At 43.2% G+C, this 19,116-nt stretch overlaps 2 protein-coding genes across 2 annotated transcripts in view; both read left to right on the forward strand.

The window, feature by feature from the left end:
• The window catches only part of CPR146 (collagen), a 35,640-nt gene extending 25,808 nt beyond the window's left edge, over positions 1 to 9,832 (forward strand). Inside the window, exons 11-17 of the mRNA XM_073084664.1 lie at positions 167 to 325; positions 671 to 880; positions 1,936 to 2,046; positions 2,458 to 2,844; positions 3,447 to 4,532; positions 4,713 to 8,693; positions 8,900 to 9,832. Of these exons, the coding sequence (XP_072940765.1) occupies positions 167 to 325; positions 671 to 880; positions 1,936 to 2,046; positions 2,458 to 2,844; positions 3,447 to 4,532; positions 4,713 to 8,693; positions 8,900 to 9,474 (6,509 nt within the window). The 3' untranslated portion in view covers positions 9,475 to 9,832. The remainder of the gene's footprint in view (positions 1 to 166; positions 326 to 670; positions 881 to 1,935; positions 2,047 to 2,457; positions 2,845 to 3,446; positions 4,533 to 4,712; positions 8,694 to 8,899) is intronic.
• Positions 9,833 to 13,918: 4,086 nt separating this feature from the next.
• Positions 13,919 to 19,026, forward strand: LOC140750767 (uncharacterized). Its single transcript, XM_073084478.1, has 3 exons — positions 13,919 to 14,079; positions 16,877 to 17,021; positions 18,240 to 19,026. Exons 2-3 carry the CDS (start codon positions 16,877 to 16,879, stop codon positions 18,908 to 18,910), a joined length of 816 nt encoding a protein of 271 aa, XP_072940579.1. The 5' UTR covers positions 13,919 to 14,079; the 3' UTR covers positions 18,911 to 19,026.
• Positions 19,027 to 19,116: the final 90 nt, after the last annotated feature.

Raw genomic sequence — 19,116 nt, forward strand, 5'->3', positions numbered from 1 at the left:
TAACTAGTTTACATCTACGAGTATCATAGAGATCAAAACACTTGACTCCGTTGAATCGACGTACAAAGTCGTTATTATGATCATTCTGTTTTATTATCATTAAAAATATTTTTATTTTATGGCGGATTTCCTGCATATGTTATTCATAGGTTATTGTACTTCTTAGGGCAAGGAGGCTATCCTGGATCTGCTGGCACTCCAGGCTCTCCTGGAACACCGGGAAGCCCTGGCACGCCTGGAAGCCCTGGTGGCCCCGGTGGACCTGGAGGCCCAGGTGGCCCCGGAACCCCAGGATCTGGCTCAGGTGGCGGATACTATCCAGGAGGTACATTTTTTGCAAGTTTATTAAATTAAAGAAGAAACGTAGGCGTTACTCCTTGTTACAGCAAACTAAATTAAAAGGGTTCGCTACCTTTACTAATACTAATAATAGACTAGAAAATGAATTTTAAATATTATCAGTATAGCCCAGAGCTTAATTATATGAGGAGTCTTACTTAAATCTACCTCAAATTATGATAATTTTCTTAAATCAATATTAAGAAGCAAGCACTGTTGCTTATATGGCCAAAACTTAATTGGCTTTAAGTTAACTTTTGCTTAGAAATATATTAGATATTTTTATACAAATAAATAAACATAACCAAACAACTGTTGTTCATTAAAATAGGAGGACCCAGTGGCTCTGGAGGACCGAATGGCCCTGGAGGACCAAGTGGCCCGGGAGGACCGAGCGGCCCTGGTGGACCAAGTGGCCCTGGAGGGCCGAGTGGCCCTGGAGGGCCGAGTGGCCCTGGAGGGCCGAGTGGCCCTGGATCTGGTGGATACTACCCTGGCACTCCCGGTACTCCGGGCACTCCTGGATCACCAGGTGGACCAGGTAATTTGAGTATTTAAACTTTATAAGTCAAATACGAATCTTATTGTAACCAATTTTTAAGTTTCATGCATAGGCCCCATATTATTGAAAATAGGCTTTCATATTATTTAAAAACTACTATTAATAAAAATCGGTTGTAATACTTTGGTTATGTGCTTTCTCCGAAAAATCGTTTCCGAAATACCGGAGATCATATTATGTAATGGTCTAAGATCCCGATATAAGACGACCTTCACCGAGCTGCTTAATGCATGAAACCTTTTTTATATGAAATTAAATATGTCAAAAAGTATATTGCAAATGGGTTGTCTAAAAAATTTCAGTCCAGAATATGATTTTTTTACAATTTATTTTTTTTTTTTTTCGTAAAAATTTCACTCGTCTGATTTTTAGACAAATTACATACCAATCGACTATTCTTTTCCTGTCTCGACCCTTGGGTAGGCGGGTATAAACAGGTAATCAAGCTGGCCTACCCAAGGTCTGTGACGGAAAAAATTGTAAACTTAAGTTTACGTTAAACGTTAACGTTTGCATATTATAAGGCTTCATACTTTCGATTACTATGTAATTTTTCTATCAACGAAAAAAGTGATTTTTTTAAGAAAAAAAAAACTAGTCTGGACTGAAATTTTTTAGTCAATCCATTTGCAATATACTTTTTGATATATTTAACCGACTTCAAAAAGGAGGTTGTTATCAATTCGGCAGGTATCTTTTTTTTTTCTATGTATGTCGGCGCTCATATTAGACACGCTGTTTATTACATCGTTATCCAACGAAATATATTGAGCGCCTACTTCAGAAATATGTACTAAACCAACATTTATTTGAATTATTTTTTACTTTGTGGTGACATAGAAGTCGGTTGTATTTTTGTTATTTTTTTTTTAATTTGATATAAAAAAAGTTTCATCCATTCAGCATTTCGGTGAAGGTCATTTCATTTCAAAACTATCCCAAAATATTTTATAGGCTATTGAATTCAAAAATGTTCAATGAAAATATAATTTGAATCACAAATCGCGACATTCTAAAAAAAAATTTTGTTTCAGGTGGTCCAGGTGGTCCTGGCGGTCCCGGAGGTCCAGGCGGTCCCGGTAGCCCCGGAGGTCCTGGAGGCCCCACAGGATCAGGCGGATACCCAACTAAACCAGATAATCAAGGTATCCTAGTCGTATCTTTATGCAATAGTCGTGTGAATGTAGAATGACAAAATAAAATACCTAAGATTTATAATTATATCAGGGAGTTTATTTTTAAATATAGATTTAAAAAAGCAAGTAATTCTATAATATAGGTTAGTTTACAAGTTCAATTATCAAGTGTTATAACTTTAAATTTAGAACAGAACAAGATATCACACTATACGTTGTAACCATTTCGGGATGCCAATTCGATAATATTCATAAAAAAATGATGCATTTTAATTGTTAATTCTAAACAACAATTTATGTTGATGATGATCATGATGACGATAATACGGAATTAGGATAGAGATCTCGATCTAATGCATCATTTCAGTAAAGCCGATAATTTTCTGCGTTATTTCTATAGTTAACATGTTCTCTTACCAGGTAAACCTGGTCAGACAGGTTACCCAGGACAACCAGGTAAACCAGGTGGACCAGGTCAATCAGGACAACCCGGTGGCCCAGGACAACCAGGATACCCCGGACAGCCCGGTGGCCAAGGGCAACCTGGTAAACCGGGAGGCCCAGGTTATCCAGGACAGCTAGGACAGCCCGGTGGCCCAGGACAACCAGGATACCCTGGACAGCCCGGTGGCGCAGGACAACCAGGACAGCCAGGACAGCCCGGTGGCCCAGGACAACCCGGACAGCCAGGATACCCCGGACAACCAGGAGGGCCTGGACAACCAGGAAGCCCAGGACAACCCGGCCAGCCAGGCTACCCAGGAGGACCAGGACAGCAAGGACAACCTGGAGGACCAGGACAACCAGGTATAAATTGTTATCATTTCATACATATATCTTTAATTAGTTTCGCCATTTTGCCCCAAATTCCCAGAATTTGTAATGCATTTATGGCTGACCTCGGCGAGATACAATTAATACATTTGAGGTTTATTATTAGATGCATAAACATATGTCCTAAGCATTGTGTTAGCATTCCAAAGCAAATAAATAACTAACAAATGTGAAGTTAGCATTTATCTATATAAATGCTATCCCTAAGACAGCCCTTAAGCGCTTGTTGACACTTTACAAGCGTGTAAAGTTTAGAAAGAAAGAAAGAAAGAAACCATTTATTTTACATGCTATACAAGTTACAAAATACAAACGAAATGCATACAAAAGAAAATAATAACAATGGAAGGGATGCAATAAAAAAACACGTGACGTAAACGATACAGTATAGCAGCAAAAATGGTCGCATTCAGTCTCTGCCGATGCCTGTGGGAAATAACAGGCTCCGGCGACTGGTTTTCACCTTTACAACAGGTCTAAGGTAGAAATTGTAAACTTTGTCTTTGATAAAAAAATCATGATAAAATTGTTTTTATCAAAAATCTAAATAAATGAGATTGGCAATTTCCTTTCAGGACAACCGGGAGGACTTGGTCAACCAGGAAAGCCTGGTTACCCAGGACAACCCGGACAACCCGGCGGCCCAGGGCAACAAGGTCAACCAGGTACCCCAGGCCAACCTGGAGGACCGGGGCAACCAGGAACACCAGGCCAACCCGGAGGACCAGGACAACAAGGACAGCCCGGCTACCCAGGACAACCTGGACAACCCGGTGGCCCAGGACAACAAGGTCAGCCCGGTAGCCCAGGACAGCCAGGACATCCAGGACAACCAGGCCAATCAGGAGGACCAGGACAACAAGGACAGCCTGGCTACCCAGGACAACCTGGACAACCTGGACAGCCTGGCTATCCAGGACAACAAGGACAGCCTGGCTACCCAGGACAACCTGGACAACCCGGTAGCTCAGGCCAACCAGGGCACCCAGGACAACCCGGACAACCCGGTAGCCCAGGACAACCCGGACAGCCTGGCTACCCAGGACAACAAGGACAGCCTGGCTACCCAGGACAACCCGGACAACCCGGCAGACCAGGACAACAAGGTCAACCAGGTAGCCCAGGACAACCAGGGCAACCAGGACAACCAGGAGGACCAGGCCAAACAGGAGGACCAGGACAACAAGGACAGCCTGGCTACCCAGGACAACCTGGACAACCTGGACAGCCTGGCTATCCAGGACAACAAGGACAGCCTGGCTACCCAGGACAACCCGGACAACCCGGCGGCCCAGGACAACAGGGTCAACCCGGTAGCCCAGGCCAACCAGGGCACCCAGGACAACCCGGTAGCCCAGGCCAACCAGGGCACCCAGGACAACCCGGTAGCCCAGGACAACCCGGACGCCCAGGACAACAAGGTCAACCAGGTAGCCCAGGACAACCAGGGCAACCAGGACAACCAGGAACCCCAGGCCAAACAGGAGGACCAGGACAACAGGGACAACCCGGCAGCCCAGGACAACAGGGTCAACCCGGTAGCCCAGGCCAACCAGGGCATCCAGGACAACCCGGTAGTCCAGGACAACCCGGACGCCCAGGACAACCCGGACAGCCTGGTTACCCAGGACAACCAGGCCAACCCGGAGGACCAGGACAGCCTGGCTACCCGGGACAACCTGAACAACCCGGTGGCCTAGGACAACAGGGTCAGCCCGGTAGCCCAGGACAACCCGGACAGCCTGGTTACCCAGGACAACCAGGCCAACCAGGAGGACCAGGACAACCCGGACAACCCGGTAGCCCAGGACAACCAGGCCAACCAGGAGGACCAGGACAACCTGGCTTCCCGGGACAACCTGGACAACCCGGCGGCCCAGGACAACAGGGTCAGCCCGGTAGCGCAGGTCAACCAGGACAGCCTGGCTACCCAGGACAACCCAGCAGCCCAGGACAACCCGGACGCCCAGGACAACCCGGACAGCCTGGTTACCCAGGACAACCAGGCCAACCCGGAGGACCAGGACAGCCTGGCTTCCCGGGACAACCTGGACAACCCGGCGGCCCAGGACAACAGGGTCAGCCCGGTAGCGCAGGTCAACCAGGACAGCCTGGCTACCCAGGACAACCCGGACAACCCGGCGGCCCAGGACAACAGGGTCAGCCCGGTAGCCCAGGTCAACCAGGACAGCCTGGCTACCCAGGACAACCCGGCAGCCCAGGACAACCCGGACGCCCAGGACAACCCGGACAGCCTGGTTACCCAGGACAAACAGGCCATCCCGGAGGACCAGGACAGCCTGGCTTTCCGGGACAACCTGGACAACCCGGCGGCCCAGGACAACAGGGTCAGCCCGGTAGCGCAGGTCAACCAGGACAGCCTGGCTACCCAGGACAACCCAGCAGCCCAGGACAACCCGGACGCCCAGGACAACCCGGACAGCCTGGTTACCCAGGACAACCAGGCCAACCCGGAGGACCAGGACAGCCTGGCTTCCCGGGACAACCTGGACAACCCGGCGGCCCAGGACAACAGGGTCAGCCCGGTAGCGCAGGTCAACCAGGACAGCCTGGCTACCCAGGACAACCCGGACAACCCGGCGGCCCAGGACAACAGGGTCAGCCCGGTAGCGCAGGTCAACCAGGACAGCCTGGCTACCCAGGACAACCCGGACAACCCGGCGGCCCAGGACAACAGGGTCAGCCCGGTAGCCCAGGTCAACCAGGACAGCCTGGCTACCCAGGACAACCCGGCAGCCCAGGACAACCCGGACGCCCAGGACAACCCGGACAGCCTGGTTACCCAGGACAACCAGGCCAACCCGGAGGACCAGGACAGCCTGGCTTCCCGGGACAACCTGGACAACCCGGCGGCCCAGGACAACAGGGTCAGCCCGGTAGCGCAGGTCAACCAGGACAGCCTGGCTACCCAGGACAACCCGGACAACCCGGCGGCCCAGGACAACAGGGTCAGCCCGGTAGCCCAGGTCAACCAGGACAGCCTGGCTACCCAGGACAACCCGGCAGCCCAGGACAACCCGGACGCCCAGGACAACCCGGACAGCCTGGTTACCCAGGACAACCAGGCCATCCCGGAGGACCAGGACAGCCTGGCTTCCCGGGACAACCTGGACAACCCGGCGGCCCAGGACAACAGGGTCAGCCCGGTAGCGCAGGTCAACCAGGACAGCCTGGCTACCCAGGACAACCCAGCAGCCCAGGACAACCCGGACGCCCAGGACAACCCGGACAGCCTGGTTACCCAGGACAACCAGGCCAACCCGGAGGACCAGGACAGCCTGGCTTCCCGGGACAACCTGGACAACCCGGCGGCCCAGGACAACAGGGTCAGCCCGGTAGCGCAGGTCAACCAGGACAGCCTGGCTACCCAGGACAACCCGGACAACCCGGCGGCCCAGGACAACAGGGTCAGCCCGGTAGCGCAGGTCAACCAGGACAGCCTGGCTACCCAGGACAACCCGGACAACCCGGCGGCCCAGGACAACAGGGTCAGCCCGGTAGCCCAGGTCAACCAGGACAGCCTGGCTACCCAGGACAACCCGGCAGCCCAGGACAACCCGGACGCCCAGGACAACCCGGACAGCCTGGTTACCCAGGACAACCAGGCCAACCCGGAGGACCAGGACAGCCTGGCTTTCCGGGACAACCTGGACAACCCGGCGGCCCAGGACAACAGGGTCAGCCCGGTAGCGCAGGTCAACCAGGACAGCCTGGCTACCCAGGACAACCCAGCAGCCCAGGACAACCCGGACGCCCAGGACAACCCGGACAGCCTGGTTACCCAGGACAACCAGGCCAACCCGGAGGACCAGGACAGCCTGGCTTCCCGGGACAACCTGGACAACCCGGCGGCCCAGGACAACAGGGTCAGCCCGGTAGCGCAGGTCAACCAGGACAGCCTGGCTACCCAGGACAACCCGGCGGCCCAGGACAACAGGGTCAACCCGGTAGCCCAGGCCAACCAGGGCACCCAGGACAACCCGGACGCCCAGGACAACCCGGACAGCCTGGTTACCCAGGACAACCAGGCCAACCCGGAGGACCAGGACAGCCTGGCTTCCCGGGACAACCTGGACAACCCGGCGGCCCAGGACAACAGGGTCAGCCCGGTAGCGCAGGTCAACCAGGACAGCCTGGCTACCCAGGACAACCCGGACAACCCGGCGGCCCAGGACAACAGGGTCAGCCCGGTAGCGTAGGTCAACCAGGACAGCCTGGCTACCCAGGACAACCCGGCAGCCCAGGACAACCCGGACACCCAGGACAACCCGGACAGCCTGGTTACCCAGGACAACCAGGCCAACCCGGAGGACCAGGACAGCCTGGCTTCCCGGGACAACCTGGACAACCCGGCGGCCCAGGACAACAGGGTCAGCCCGGTAGCGCAGGTCAACCAGGACAGCCTGGCTACCCAGGACAACCCAGCAGCCCAGGACAACCCGGACGCCCAGGACAACCCGGCAGCCCAGGACAACCCGGACACCCAGGACAACCCGGACAGCCTGGTTACCCGGGACAACCAGGCCAACCCGGAGGACCAGGACAGCCTGGCTTCCCGGGACAACCTGGACAACCCGGCGGCCCAGGACAACCTGGACAACCCGGCGGCCCAGGACAACAGGGTCAGCCCGGTAGCGCAGGTCAACCAGGACAGCCTGGTTACCCAGGACAACCAGGCCACCCAGGAGGACCAGGACAACAAGGACAGCCTGGCTACCCGGGTCAACCCGGACAACCCGGCGGCCCAGGACAACAGGGTCAACCCGGTAGCCCAGGCCAACCAGGGCACCCAGGACAACCCGGACAACCCGGTAGCCCAGGACAACCCGGACAGCCTATTTACCCAGGACAACCAGGCCAACCAGGAGGACCAGGACAACAAGGACAGCCTGGCTACCCAGGACAACCCGGCGGCCCAGGACAACAGGGTCAACCCGGTAGCCAAGGCCAACCAGGGCACCCAGGACAACCCGGACAACCCGGTAGCCCAGGACAACCCGGACAGCCTATTTACCCAGGCCAACCAGGAGGACCAGGACAACAAGGACAGCCTGGCTACCCGGGTCAACCCGGACAACCCGGCGGCCCAGGACAACAGGGTCAACCCGGTAGCCCAGGCCAACCAGGGCACCCAGGACAACCCGGACAACCCGGTAGCCCAGGACAACCCGGACAGCCTATTTACCCAGGACAACCAGGCCAACCAGGAGGACCAGGACAACAAGGACAGCCTGGCTACCCAGGACAACCCGGCGGCCCAGGACAACAGGGTCAACCCGGTAGCCAAGGCCAACCAGGGCACCCAGGACAACCCGGACAACCCGGTAGCCCAGGACAACCCGGACAGCCTATTTACCCAGGCCAACCAGGAGGACCAGGACAACAAGGACAGCCTGGCTACCCAGGACAACCCGGACAACCCGGCGGCCCAGGACAACAGGGTCAACCCGGTAGCCCAGGCCAACCAGGGCACCCAGGACAACCCGGACAACCCGGTAGCCCAGGACAACCCGGACAGCCTATTTACCCAGGACAACCAGGCCAACCAGGAGGACCAGGACAACAAGGACAGCCTGGCTACCCAGGACAACCCGGACAACCCGGCGGCCCAGGACAACAGGGTCAACCCGGTAGCCCAGGCCAACCAGGGCACCCAGGACAACCCGGACAACCCGGAAGCCCAGGACAACCCGGTCAGCCTGGTTACCCAGGACAACCAGGCCAACCAGGAGGACCAGGACAACAAGGACAGCCTGGCTACCCAGGACAACCTGGACAACCTGGATATCCAGGTCAAGATGGTACGTTATAAATATTGTACCACATTTGATAGTACGATTTAACTGGATTTCCTATTAATACAATATTATTATTTTCTTATTTAATTATTTTTCATTTTAATTTTAATATCTCTCTGGAACATCTTCGATTTTCTTTTGACACCGAGTGACGATTACTTATGCATATGAACAATTACTTATAATATATATATTATTTTTTGTTTCAGGAGGTGACTCTGTTGGTTCGCCAAGCGGTACTGGGGTACAGCCGCCAGCCACGTACCCACCTGGTGGACAAATGCCACCTTTCCCCATATACGTCATACCGTACCCGTTGCCTATCGTTCCAAGCCCCAGTTCATGTCCGTGCTACCTCTTGAACCCTGGAAAGAATGACACGACATCAGTGTCTCAAGTTCCTCAAGGCCAGCAGAATCAAAATCAGGGTTATTATACTCCGTACGGCATAATCGGATTCGTTCCTGTAGTGTTCGTACCGTCCTGCCCCGGGCACTCCCCAGGCATGCAAACTGCGCAACAGAACTTCCCCAACGCCGTCCCAGTCCAATACAACTGTGCCCAATGCCAAGCTAATAGAGATGTCTACAAATACCTTGGAAGACTGAACGGTGGACGCAGCGCTAACTTCGGTGATCTTAAGGAAATCAAGTCTCTAGACGAACTAGAAACTCTATTGAAAACACAGATCAAGCCCTTAAGAAAGGATTTACGAAAAATCCGAATGCATCCATTAGCAGTTAAAACGAACGATAATAAAAAGGAAACAAAAGTCAAAAGTTAAATCATAGAAATACATCGATATAGTATAGAATAAGGTGAAATTAGTTGATTTAACCGATTTACGATAATAATTTTGAGGCTGTCTGATAACGAAACTCTTGGACGGTTTCAAAATTTAAATGGTTGAGTATATTGTAATATTTATTTTTCATATTGAAATAACGTACATATTGCACTAAGCAAACCAGTTGTAAATAATTTATTTGAAAATATAAATACTGGGTTTTGTTACCATTGTACTTTGTGTAGTTCACAGCTACAAATGCAGTATCTCACCATTGTAAAAAACTTTTTTATTTTGATACCTTTTTTTCGAAACATGTATAATTTTTAAAACTCATTAAAAGTTTATTTAATTATTTATCTCGTTTTATTTCATTGTTTGCCGCTTTCGCTGTGATGCATATATTGCGACAATACTATATATTATATGTCTATAACAAGATACAAAGAAATATATTGCTACTACGTTCTAACTACGTCATAATATAATACAATACTAATTACGAGTATTACACAAAATTATACTCTTATGTTCAATGTAAACACTGTAGAAATTGGACCAATCTTAATCTAGTAATCTAAAAAAAAATGAGTAATAATGACTTAGATAGATATTATTTCTAATGATCTATGTAATACTTAGTACCAGCTAATTTGATAACACACACCTCTACAAAAATACAATTGCATTGTTAGGAATCAAGGAGTAAGCAACTACCCCAATTTGAAACGACCACTTCACAAACAAGATACTCTACATGGCTACAACGATAGTAAATTAACTGTTAGGCAATTGAGAAAAACATATGCACTGTCCTGCACTGATGAGTATCTTTGAGTTAGTCATTTTCTGTCGTGGAGTGAATATATACACTTGCTATTAATCATAGAGCCAACTTGATGTTAAGGGGTCATTACCGATTACACATATGACAGTATTTGACATGAATTGCCACGTAGGATTGTTAAACGAAAGCCTACGTATAAAATCGGATCCTAAATATACCGCTTCATATTGATATTTCCCCTTTAATTACCAAGTGGTGCCATCAGAATTAGAACATAAACATTTTTTTGTAATTTTATTCTTTTCAATAATACGTACGTAAGTTTGTTCAATCTAGCCTGGCCAGGAGGGCAAAATGTAGCCCAGCATTTTTTTATTAGGAAATAAGTTCTTAACAGCGTAGGAGTAAAGGCAATAAGAAGAGATTATGAAATGAACTACAAACTATTAATTTTTAAAAATCAAGCAACCTGCCTACCGATAAACACATTAGAATGAAATTTTGCATATAATAAAAAAATATTTATAACACCTTCGTTTAAGTACCAGTATTCTTTATAACCTATATAGAGAAAATAATAACATGCGGAGTTTGTTTTCTTGTCGTTATGCTCTATCTATATCAAAACCATTATAATTCAAGAAGCGACACTCACTCCATATTTGTTTGCATATGATACGCTATGCATGATTATAATATACTTCTTTATTAATATTAAAGAATTAGACACAATACCACATCGTGAATTAAAATGTTCGTAGCTGACTTCAGCTTACGTTTTAAAATTAGTCGACGTTTCCACAATAGATATAATTTTGAAAATTTTTATCAGTGGTAAAAGCTCGTTAAGCTTAGATTAAGAGTAGGCTTACAGTTGACAAATTAAAGAGAAAATCTTTAGATTTTTTTTAAATTTCACCAAAAAGGATAAATTCGGTGTAGAACGCGTATTTGATACAAAACAAAAATAAATCTATTGAATCACAAAAAAGAAAAATGTTTTTAAAATTTTGTATACATTTCATATTACTGACTTCAGATTCTGCTTTGATACACAAATAGCGGAAATAACGTAGTATGTCAAATCTCATTCGGTGAAATGATTACGTTGACGCGTTGAATCACTCGTACGGTCGACTGGCTAAGGTCGCCGGCAAGGCCAAGTAATCCTCACCACACAACATCGCCGATATAAACTTCTATAACCGTCTTAAGCACCAACACCTTACATGAAATGTCTAAGGTCGCAAGAAAACAAAGGCACAACAATGCACAATCTAAATATATTCCACTTCCATTTTACAACATTATACAGGCAACAACGGGAAATAAAGTAAAATTAAAAACTCACGTGCACGTGTAAGTGTAACTGGTGTAACACAATAATTTAAGAAAAGAGTATTTTCACGTAAAAATCATACAAAGTAAAATGCACAAAAATATAATATGGATGAATAATGCGATTATATAAAATAGAGATACAAGTGGGCCTAAATACGTACATGAGAAAAACCAGTCAAACCCAACTACATAAAATTTCTGTATGTACTTAGAAAATATTGAAGAATTTTCCGTAGCACGAAATAATGGAATCTGACCGCTCAGAGAATTCATTCATGAAGTTTGTCAGTCAGTGTAAGATGGACAAGAGAAGAGATGGGGATAATATGTATAATATTAATTTATTTTTTAATAAATAAACCTGGCTTACATCATTACCTACTTCTAAATATTGTATAAATGTAAAGAGAACAAAAACGAGATAGATACTTTCGAAAATACTTAGTGAAAAATATACCAAGTTAAAATAAAATATTTTTATTAGACTCTATCACTTGAAGAAGTGATATCTTCGTGATCATCTTCATCTGCATGTACTTATAACGAATTTATAATCGATTACATTATCAAGTCTGCTAAGTTTAAAATACGGGCCCGTATCAATCTGTTCTTACATTATTCCTGAAGCTTCCGTTCAAATGTTTAATAGAATCAACGACTGAGGTAGTTGGCACTTACCTCGATCAGAAAATTAGCTTAGTTATTCAACGAGGTTCAGTGCCAGCATTCTGAAAATTCAACCAGGAAGAAGAAATTGGATGCAACTTTTCGTATTTCAGTTTACATGCTGGTATAAATTGTTCTTTTTGAAATTAGTTACGAACATAAAATGCACATTAAAACATATATTAAATATTCTCGGATTATAAATTTAATGTGCCACTTAAATAATAGATACCTACTTAATTGATAGATAGAGGGACAAATTTCTGATAGCGAGCGTAAATGTTATTTACTCGCCTCTATAAAAACATTTTGATCAACTCCAGCATCATAATGAGAACTTACTATCTTAAATCGTACGTCAAACTTATAAATAATCACTCAACAACAGCTAAAAATAAAAAAACCTCATCAAAACTGGCCAGGCACTTACTTAAGATATTTATGATAATGAACAAATGATGTATTCACTCTCTGACTCAGCTTACTGGTTTTACTGTTAAATGATTAACATCGATTATTACATAAGTATTCCATCCGCCTTATGGGTTACATATATTACCTACTTACTGTTTTCATGAGAATCATGACTATAACACCATTCATTTGTGACCATTGTATTTACAGACATGAAGACGAGATACGTTATAATATAAGAAAAGTATGCTAAAATAAAGGTACTTTAATTTTGGTTATTAAGTGCTGCTGTGTTCTGGTTTAAGTGTGGTAGGGCGACTCGGGCATATCAATACATTTGTATTGATATGCCCGAGTCGCTCTGGCCCGGACCTCTGGTAGGAACCTGATCCTATACGATGTCGATTATAGGTTTACCGTCAATAGGACTGCATACTCATTTGATAATCAAATAAAATAATAATATGATAGGAACGTTATGTGCATCTTAGGTGTTTTTGACAAATAAAATGTATAAAAGTTTAACTTCGACAGTTTCAAATAGCTACGTACCTAAAATGTACATATAGTTGCGATCGGTAGTTTTAACAACGTTCTGAAATGTGTAAAGTCTGCCAAACAGTATTTGCTACGCTTGGACGGACAAACTTTTGCTACTAATCATTCTGAGAAGAGACACGTATTCCGCAGATCACTTCGAAAGTACTCGTTACTCGTAGAGTTTTATGACACTCAGTCATAACTAAACGGTCCGGTTTTGAACCATTAAGTTCACATATTTGTAATTTATTGCCAATACCTTATATTTAAAATTCTATTTGCCATTTATTTATTTATTCATACACAATATGCATAATTTAAGTATACAAACTACAAGTGAATGTAATGCCATGACATGGTCCGCAAACAACGTGAAAAAAAAACTATTATTTAAAGCTCTTCCTTAAAGCGATAGGACGATGACTATTTTCCATCAGGTATTCCACCTGCCTTATCGGTGGCCAGTCAAAAATATAAAAAACTGAAAATATTAAGTTAATTTCTTTTATATTATTATAAATAGTTACATCATTACCCATGCAATGCGGAAGTAACACCACATCAACATACAGCAGTATTAATGAATCGATAGACAGAACCCCTGAGACTTAATTATTCGCAAAACGGCTCATTGTGTCACGCTAAAATTAGTCTGCGTCATAGTAGCATCTTTATGGAAGGACGCGATGCCTACAAACAGACTCATTACCTCCTCAGAGACCATTGTCAACCATAGGAAAAAAACTCCCACGGTTTATAAAGGTTTGGATGTATACGGATACACGCAGAGCGCATCTTAACTCAAACGCAGTGCCAGTGTCAAGTGCCACGAACCATACACTACGTTGGAAATCGTAAGTAAATCCTTTCATAGTAATCACATCCATCATAAACCATATTTTATTTTTTTAGTATTTAGCGAAATTTTATTTTAAATCGAATTTCAACGCAAATTATTTTAATTATTTAAATTTATTTAACGAAATTTTGATTTAAGATTGTTAAAAAGTTTTTTTCTGAAATCAAGCACAACACAATAAAGTTTTATTATATTATATACTTATCACTACATACATATAAATAATAAAAACGAAAAAACGATTTAAAATGGTCAGATAATGTGTTTAATTCAGAATTTAAATTCATTCAAAGAATTAAAATAAAATAGAAGTATTATATCAATTATATAAATAATATTTTAATTTTTGTTTTCTATACAATAAATACACACATTTAAGTATGTAAGTAATTAAATTAATATTTTGACAGTCGTATTTCAATACAAACGGCGCAAGAAATATTTATCAAACGTAAGCATTTAACACAGTTATCAAATTTATTAGCTAGTTGTTGTTTTATGTAAGAAACTTAATAATTGTTTACCTGTCTATTTCAATTAGTATGGGGTGCGATGAAGCGTAAAGGACGTACCTACATACTAGCATATTAGACACAAAGTACACACCTACTGAATACTTAGATTGGACGTTAGTTAGTCACGCGTAAAAACTACCTTACCTAGTCGCCTTACTAGCGTACCTACTGGTAGGCAAAACATACATTAATTTGTCACTAATATTAAATAAGATTTTACATGTGTATATTATGTATTTAAAATATAATGTATTTAACATTCATTTATATGTTGCCTTTCTATTATGATACATATTCAAACTCCTTAACTAGTAAAAAATATACTCCGACGACACAAGCTTTCAATAGTATACTACCAAATAAGAGAGAAACATTAAAGAACTTCTAGAAAGGAAACTCAAACGTATTAAGTATTAACAGATTTACGTAAAATATATTATATAGGTCAACCTCCTGCCTAAGATCGCAAATACAGGCGGGCCCACCTAATAATTTCGTGTACTTATGTAAAAAATACCAAGAATATTTTTTTATAATTTTTTTTGGCATCAAACAGTTCGGTTGGTCTTACGGCATTCGACATTCCAGGATTTCCAAGGATAACATCATATACCAACCACATGTGCTGATTGTATAACAGCATCGTTACTGATTGTATTATGGCATCATTACGGCATTCGGCACAGTTTGGGGATTTGTAGCCAGTAGGTACAAGATTGAAGCTGATTGGATTTCCAAATTAATTAATTCTGTATTGAGTAATATAAGACCAAATGAGATAAGTAATATCATGGGCAAGGAAACTATTTGAACCTGTTTGAATATATCGATTTATTCAGCAATTACAGAGTATTTAACATACAGTTTATCACTATAATGTACCTTAATTCATGGTTACCAAATATTCACCAATAAATTACAATTTTCTTAGCGGTCCATCGAGTTCCGGTCGTAATTATTTTAGAATGAACTTAATTTAAATGAAATTAGTCAATATTTGATTATTATTGTTCATTTATGATATTTTTTAGTAAATTCAATACACAGATACCTACGTTAGCAGAACTGCTAATAGTGGTAACGTCCAAAATTAGGGGCACCTTTGTTATGTATGTATCAACCTAATAATCATAATATTCATTGACTGCTTTATAATCAATAAATTATGAATATCATTGACGGTTCGACTGTACTGCCTTGTAGACAGGTACCTTTTCATTGTTACTTCTTGCAGGGATATACATACGGAAATCGTTAATGTCAGAGTTATAATTAAATAGTCACATAATTTTCATTGTTACAAAGTTATCTCATTTCAAATACACAATAATCCTATTGCACAGTTCATAAATCGTAACCTGTCTTATGATAATGAATTATCACTTTTGCATACGGTTAGAAGGTGAGTCAAAAATTAACGTGAGAATTGTCTTACAAAGCTATTATTGTTTTGAGGGTCAGTAAGTTAAAGGCCAAACGTAGTAAGTCTTAGCTTGTATGTAGCTTCATGTAATAATTATCGACGTTAATTTGCAATGAATCGAGTAAGTCACGCAACGTAGACCACAGTAGGAAAGACTTCGTTGTGGGTAGATAGAGGCATCTTTATTTAAGTACGTATAAAAGTATAAACGCATTCTTATACAAACAAATTATATTACTCGTAGTAACGTCGATTTTTTATATTCTTTTATATTATTACTAGCTGACCCGGCAAACTTTGTGTTGACATATAAATAAAAAAAATGTTAAGGGTTACCCTTATCACTTACGGGTTTGAAAAATAGATAGAATATTTGAAACTGCGATGGTAGCGAAGTCTGTCGAATCCAATGTGAAACATTCCAAAATCAACAACTACTTACGAATTAAAAATTAATTAAAAAAACCTTTTTCCATTTAAACCATTCTCAAGTCCCCTTGAACACAGACAACAAATTTCATCAAAATCAGTCCAGTCGTTTAGGAGGAGTTCAGTGACATACACACGCACATAAGAAATATATATATAAAGATTTAGATATTATTTTTAATTCTACCTGATAATTTGGTACAATACGGGAATGGGTAGGTAGGAAATTTAGAAATTCGGTTTCTAAAAACCCTTTTATCTACGTTGCGTTCTCTAATACCAGCAAAATTAAACCCATATTTACAACATTATCTACAGAACAGTCCACAACGCCGGTACGCAAACGCTCACTCTGTTTTAATTGATTAAACTTACCCTAATTTCCTAAAACATTTTTCACTTAAATTATATATTTGTTATTCCAGATGGTGTCACGGGTATTTTGGCTGTATATTTTGGTTCTAACTGTACAAGGAGCACCTGAAAACTTAGTGAAACCACTAGCTGATACTAGTCAACTTCAGAAAAGAGAAGACCAAAAAGGAGATCTCACAACTGCAAGTAGCTCATGTATGTATGTTCTGTCTTACTTTTATACTGAGGTCGTTTACCTGACCAACTTTTACGAGTGTGATTAATTCGCTTGTACGTACACGTAGTCCTTCGCATTAACATTGCTGATCGACACGTTATGCAATAAAAACGTTGTTTAATCCAGTGTCATTTGTGTAATCATTTCGCAACATATTAAACTTATTTTTTTATTGTCGTATAAATGCACTTATAAAATAAGCGACTATTATTAGTATCATGTTCACCTACTCTAATTTTAAATCAGTTTAAAATATGTATTATAATAAAATTTACAATACATATTTTAAATTAGTCACAGAAAATTATATTTCTATACAGCGGATGATCATTATTTGGGATAAGTTTTCAACAGGAAACATTTAAAAATATTACGGCACTATAAACAATATGTTACAAACACAACTAGAGGATGTGCCTCAACTAGTACGTCGCAAGATTTTATCTATTTTCTTAGACTGGTCTGTTTGCGATATAAGATATCTAGGTAACTTTGTGCATGTCCCTGTAGTTCCGGGACCAGAATAGAGCTACGGTATGCCTGTCGTAAGATGCGACTAAAAGGGGCTTCCGGGGTTGCGGGCGGCAAGGGTGGGAGCTCGAACCGCCCGGCTATTGACCCCGGGAAGGACGGCGGTATGTGGGGTCGCATACCGCCGCCATTGTTTACGAGGGGGAAACTTTTAAAGGTTTCCCCCTCGTGAACAAAAAAAAATAAGATAACTTTGTTCAAATACAATTAGTGAATGTTTTTTTTTAATTATGTCTATATAATATGTTGCAGATTTCAAAATAAGCTTATAACTCCGGATTAATTATATTGTTAAGACATACTACATAGACATAGACATTTCCTACATAGACATCTTGCGTGACATCAATAAGCAGAATTGAACAAATGTTCTATAGAACCTATTGCGCAAATAAGAATGTCATCATCACAAGTCATAATTGTGCCATAATTATAATATCGTGTGATTCATAGAATAATAAATTGGCTATGAGTCTTTTGTTAGATAATACAACAAAATCATCTCGCAAACCAAGCACGAATACGATAATTGATAAATTGATTTATGTTTTACTATTGTGCAAGTTTGATATATTATAACGATTGTATAATATTACATAGTACCTACTTTTAATAACTAGGTATATATTAACCTTCAGCTATTTTTCGATTTCGATTTTTTTCAGATTCTCATCAATACGCCGACTGGGGTGGTCGCTACCCTAGCGGTTACGAAGTCAGCGTTACTGGCCACGGCATAATAGATGATAAACCCGGTGCTGATTACGCAAATATTGGAGGTGGATACAATAACGTAGGATATAGCAGCAATCCTGCCTACAACACTGGCTATGGAGGATACAAAGGGTATGATGGACTTGGCCAAAGTGGATATCAAGGCGGCATAGGTGGCTACGGAGGAGGCTACGGTGGTAATACCGGCTACGGACAAAGTGGAGGCTACGGTGGAAATAGTGGTTACGGACAAAGTGGAGGCTACGGTGGAAATAGCGGTTACGGTTTAAGTGGCGGCTACGGTGGAAGTGGCGGTTACGGTCTAAGCGGGGGCTACGGTGGAAACAGCGGTTACGGACCAAGCGGTGGCTACGGAGGTAACAGCGGTTACGGTGGAAGTAACGGTTACCCAGGATACAGTGGAAGCGGTGGGAATGGCGGTTACGGAGGCTACGGAGGCAATGGTGGTCTGACTTCGTATTACGGCTACAACAATCCCTATTACCAAGGAAACAACCACCTCGGATACGGATATTACAATAAAAGGCCAGGATTGGGTAACATATACAACGGAGGCATTACGCCAAGCCTGGTGACTGGCTACAGAGGCTATTCAAAATAAACAAACCAAAGCAACACACCGATAGTGTTAGTGAACCAAAGTTTAGTCCAAAGTAAATAATATTTGTTATAGAAAACAAACTATTGTAATATATTATGTATAAAAGTTAAACCTTATTTTACTTAGTGTTTTTATTGATTTTTGCATCCGATGTTTGGTTATCATAATACTAGCTGTTACTCGTGAGTTCGTACACTTAATTTTAG

This window comes from Epargyreus clarus, unplaced genomic scaffold (genome assembly GCF_041222505.1).
Source record: "Epargyreus clarus isolate Ecla_fem2 unplaced genomic scaffold, WU_Ecla_fem_2.2 ptg000021l, whole genome shotgun sequence".
Lineage (NCBI taxonomy): Eukaryota > Metazoa > Arthropoda > Insecta > Lepidoptera > Hesperiidae > Epargyreus > Epargyreus clarus.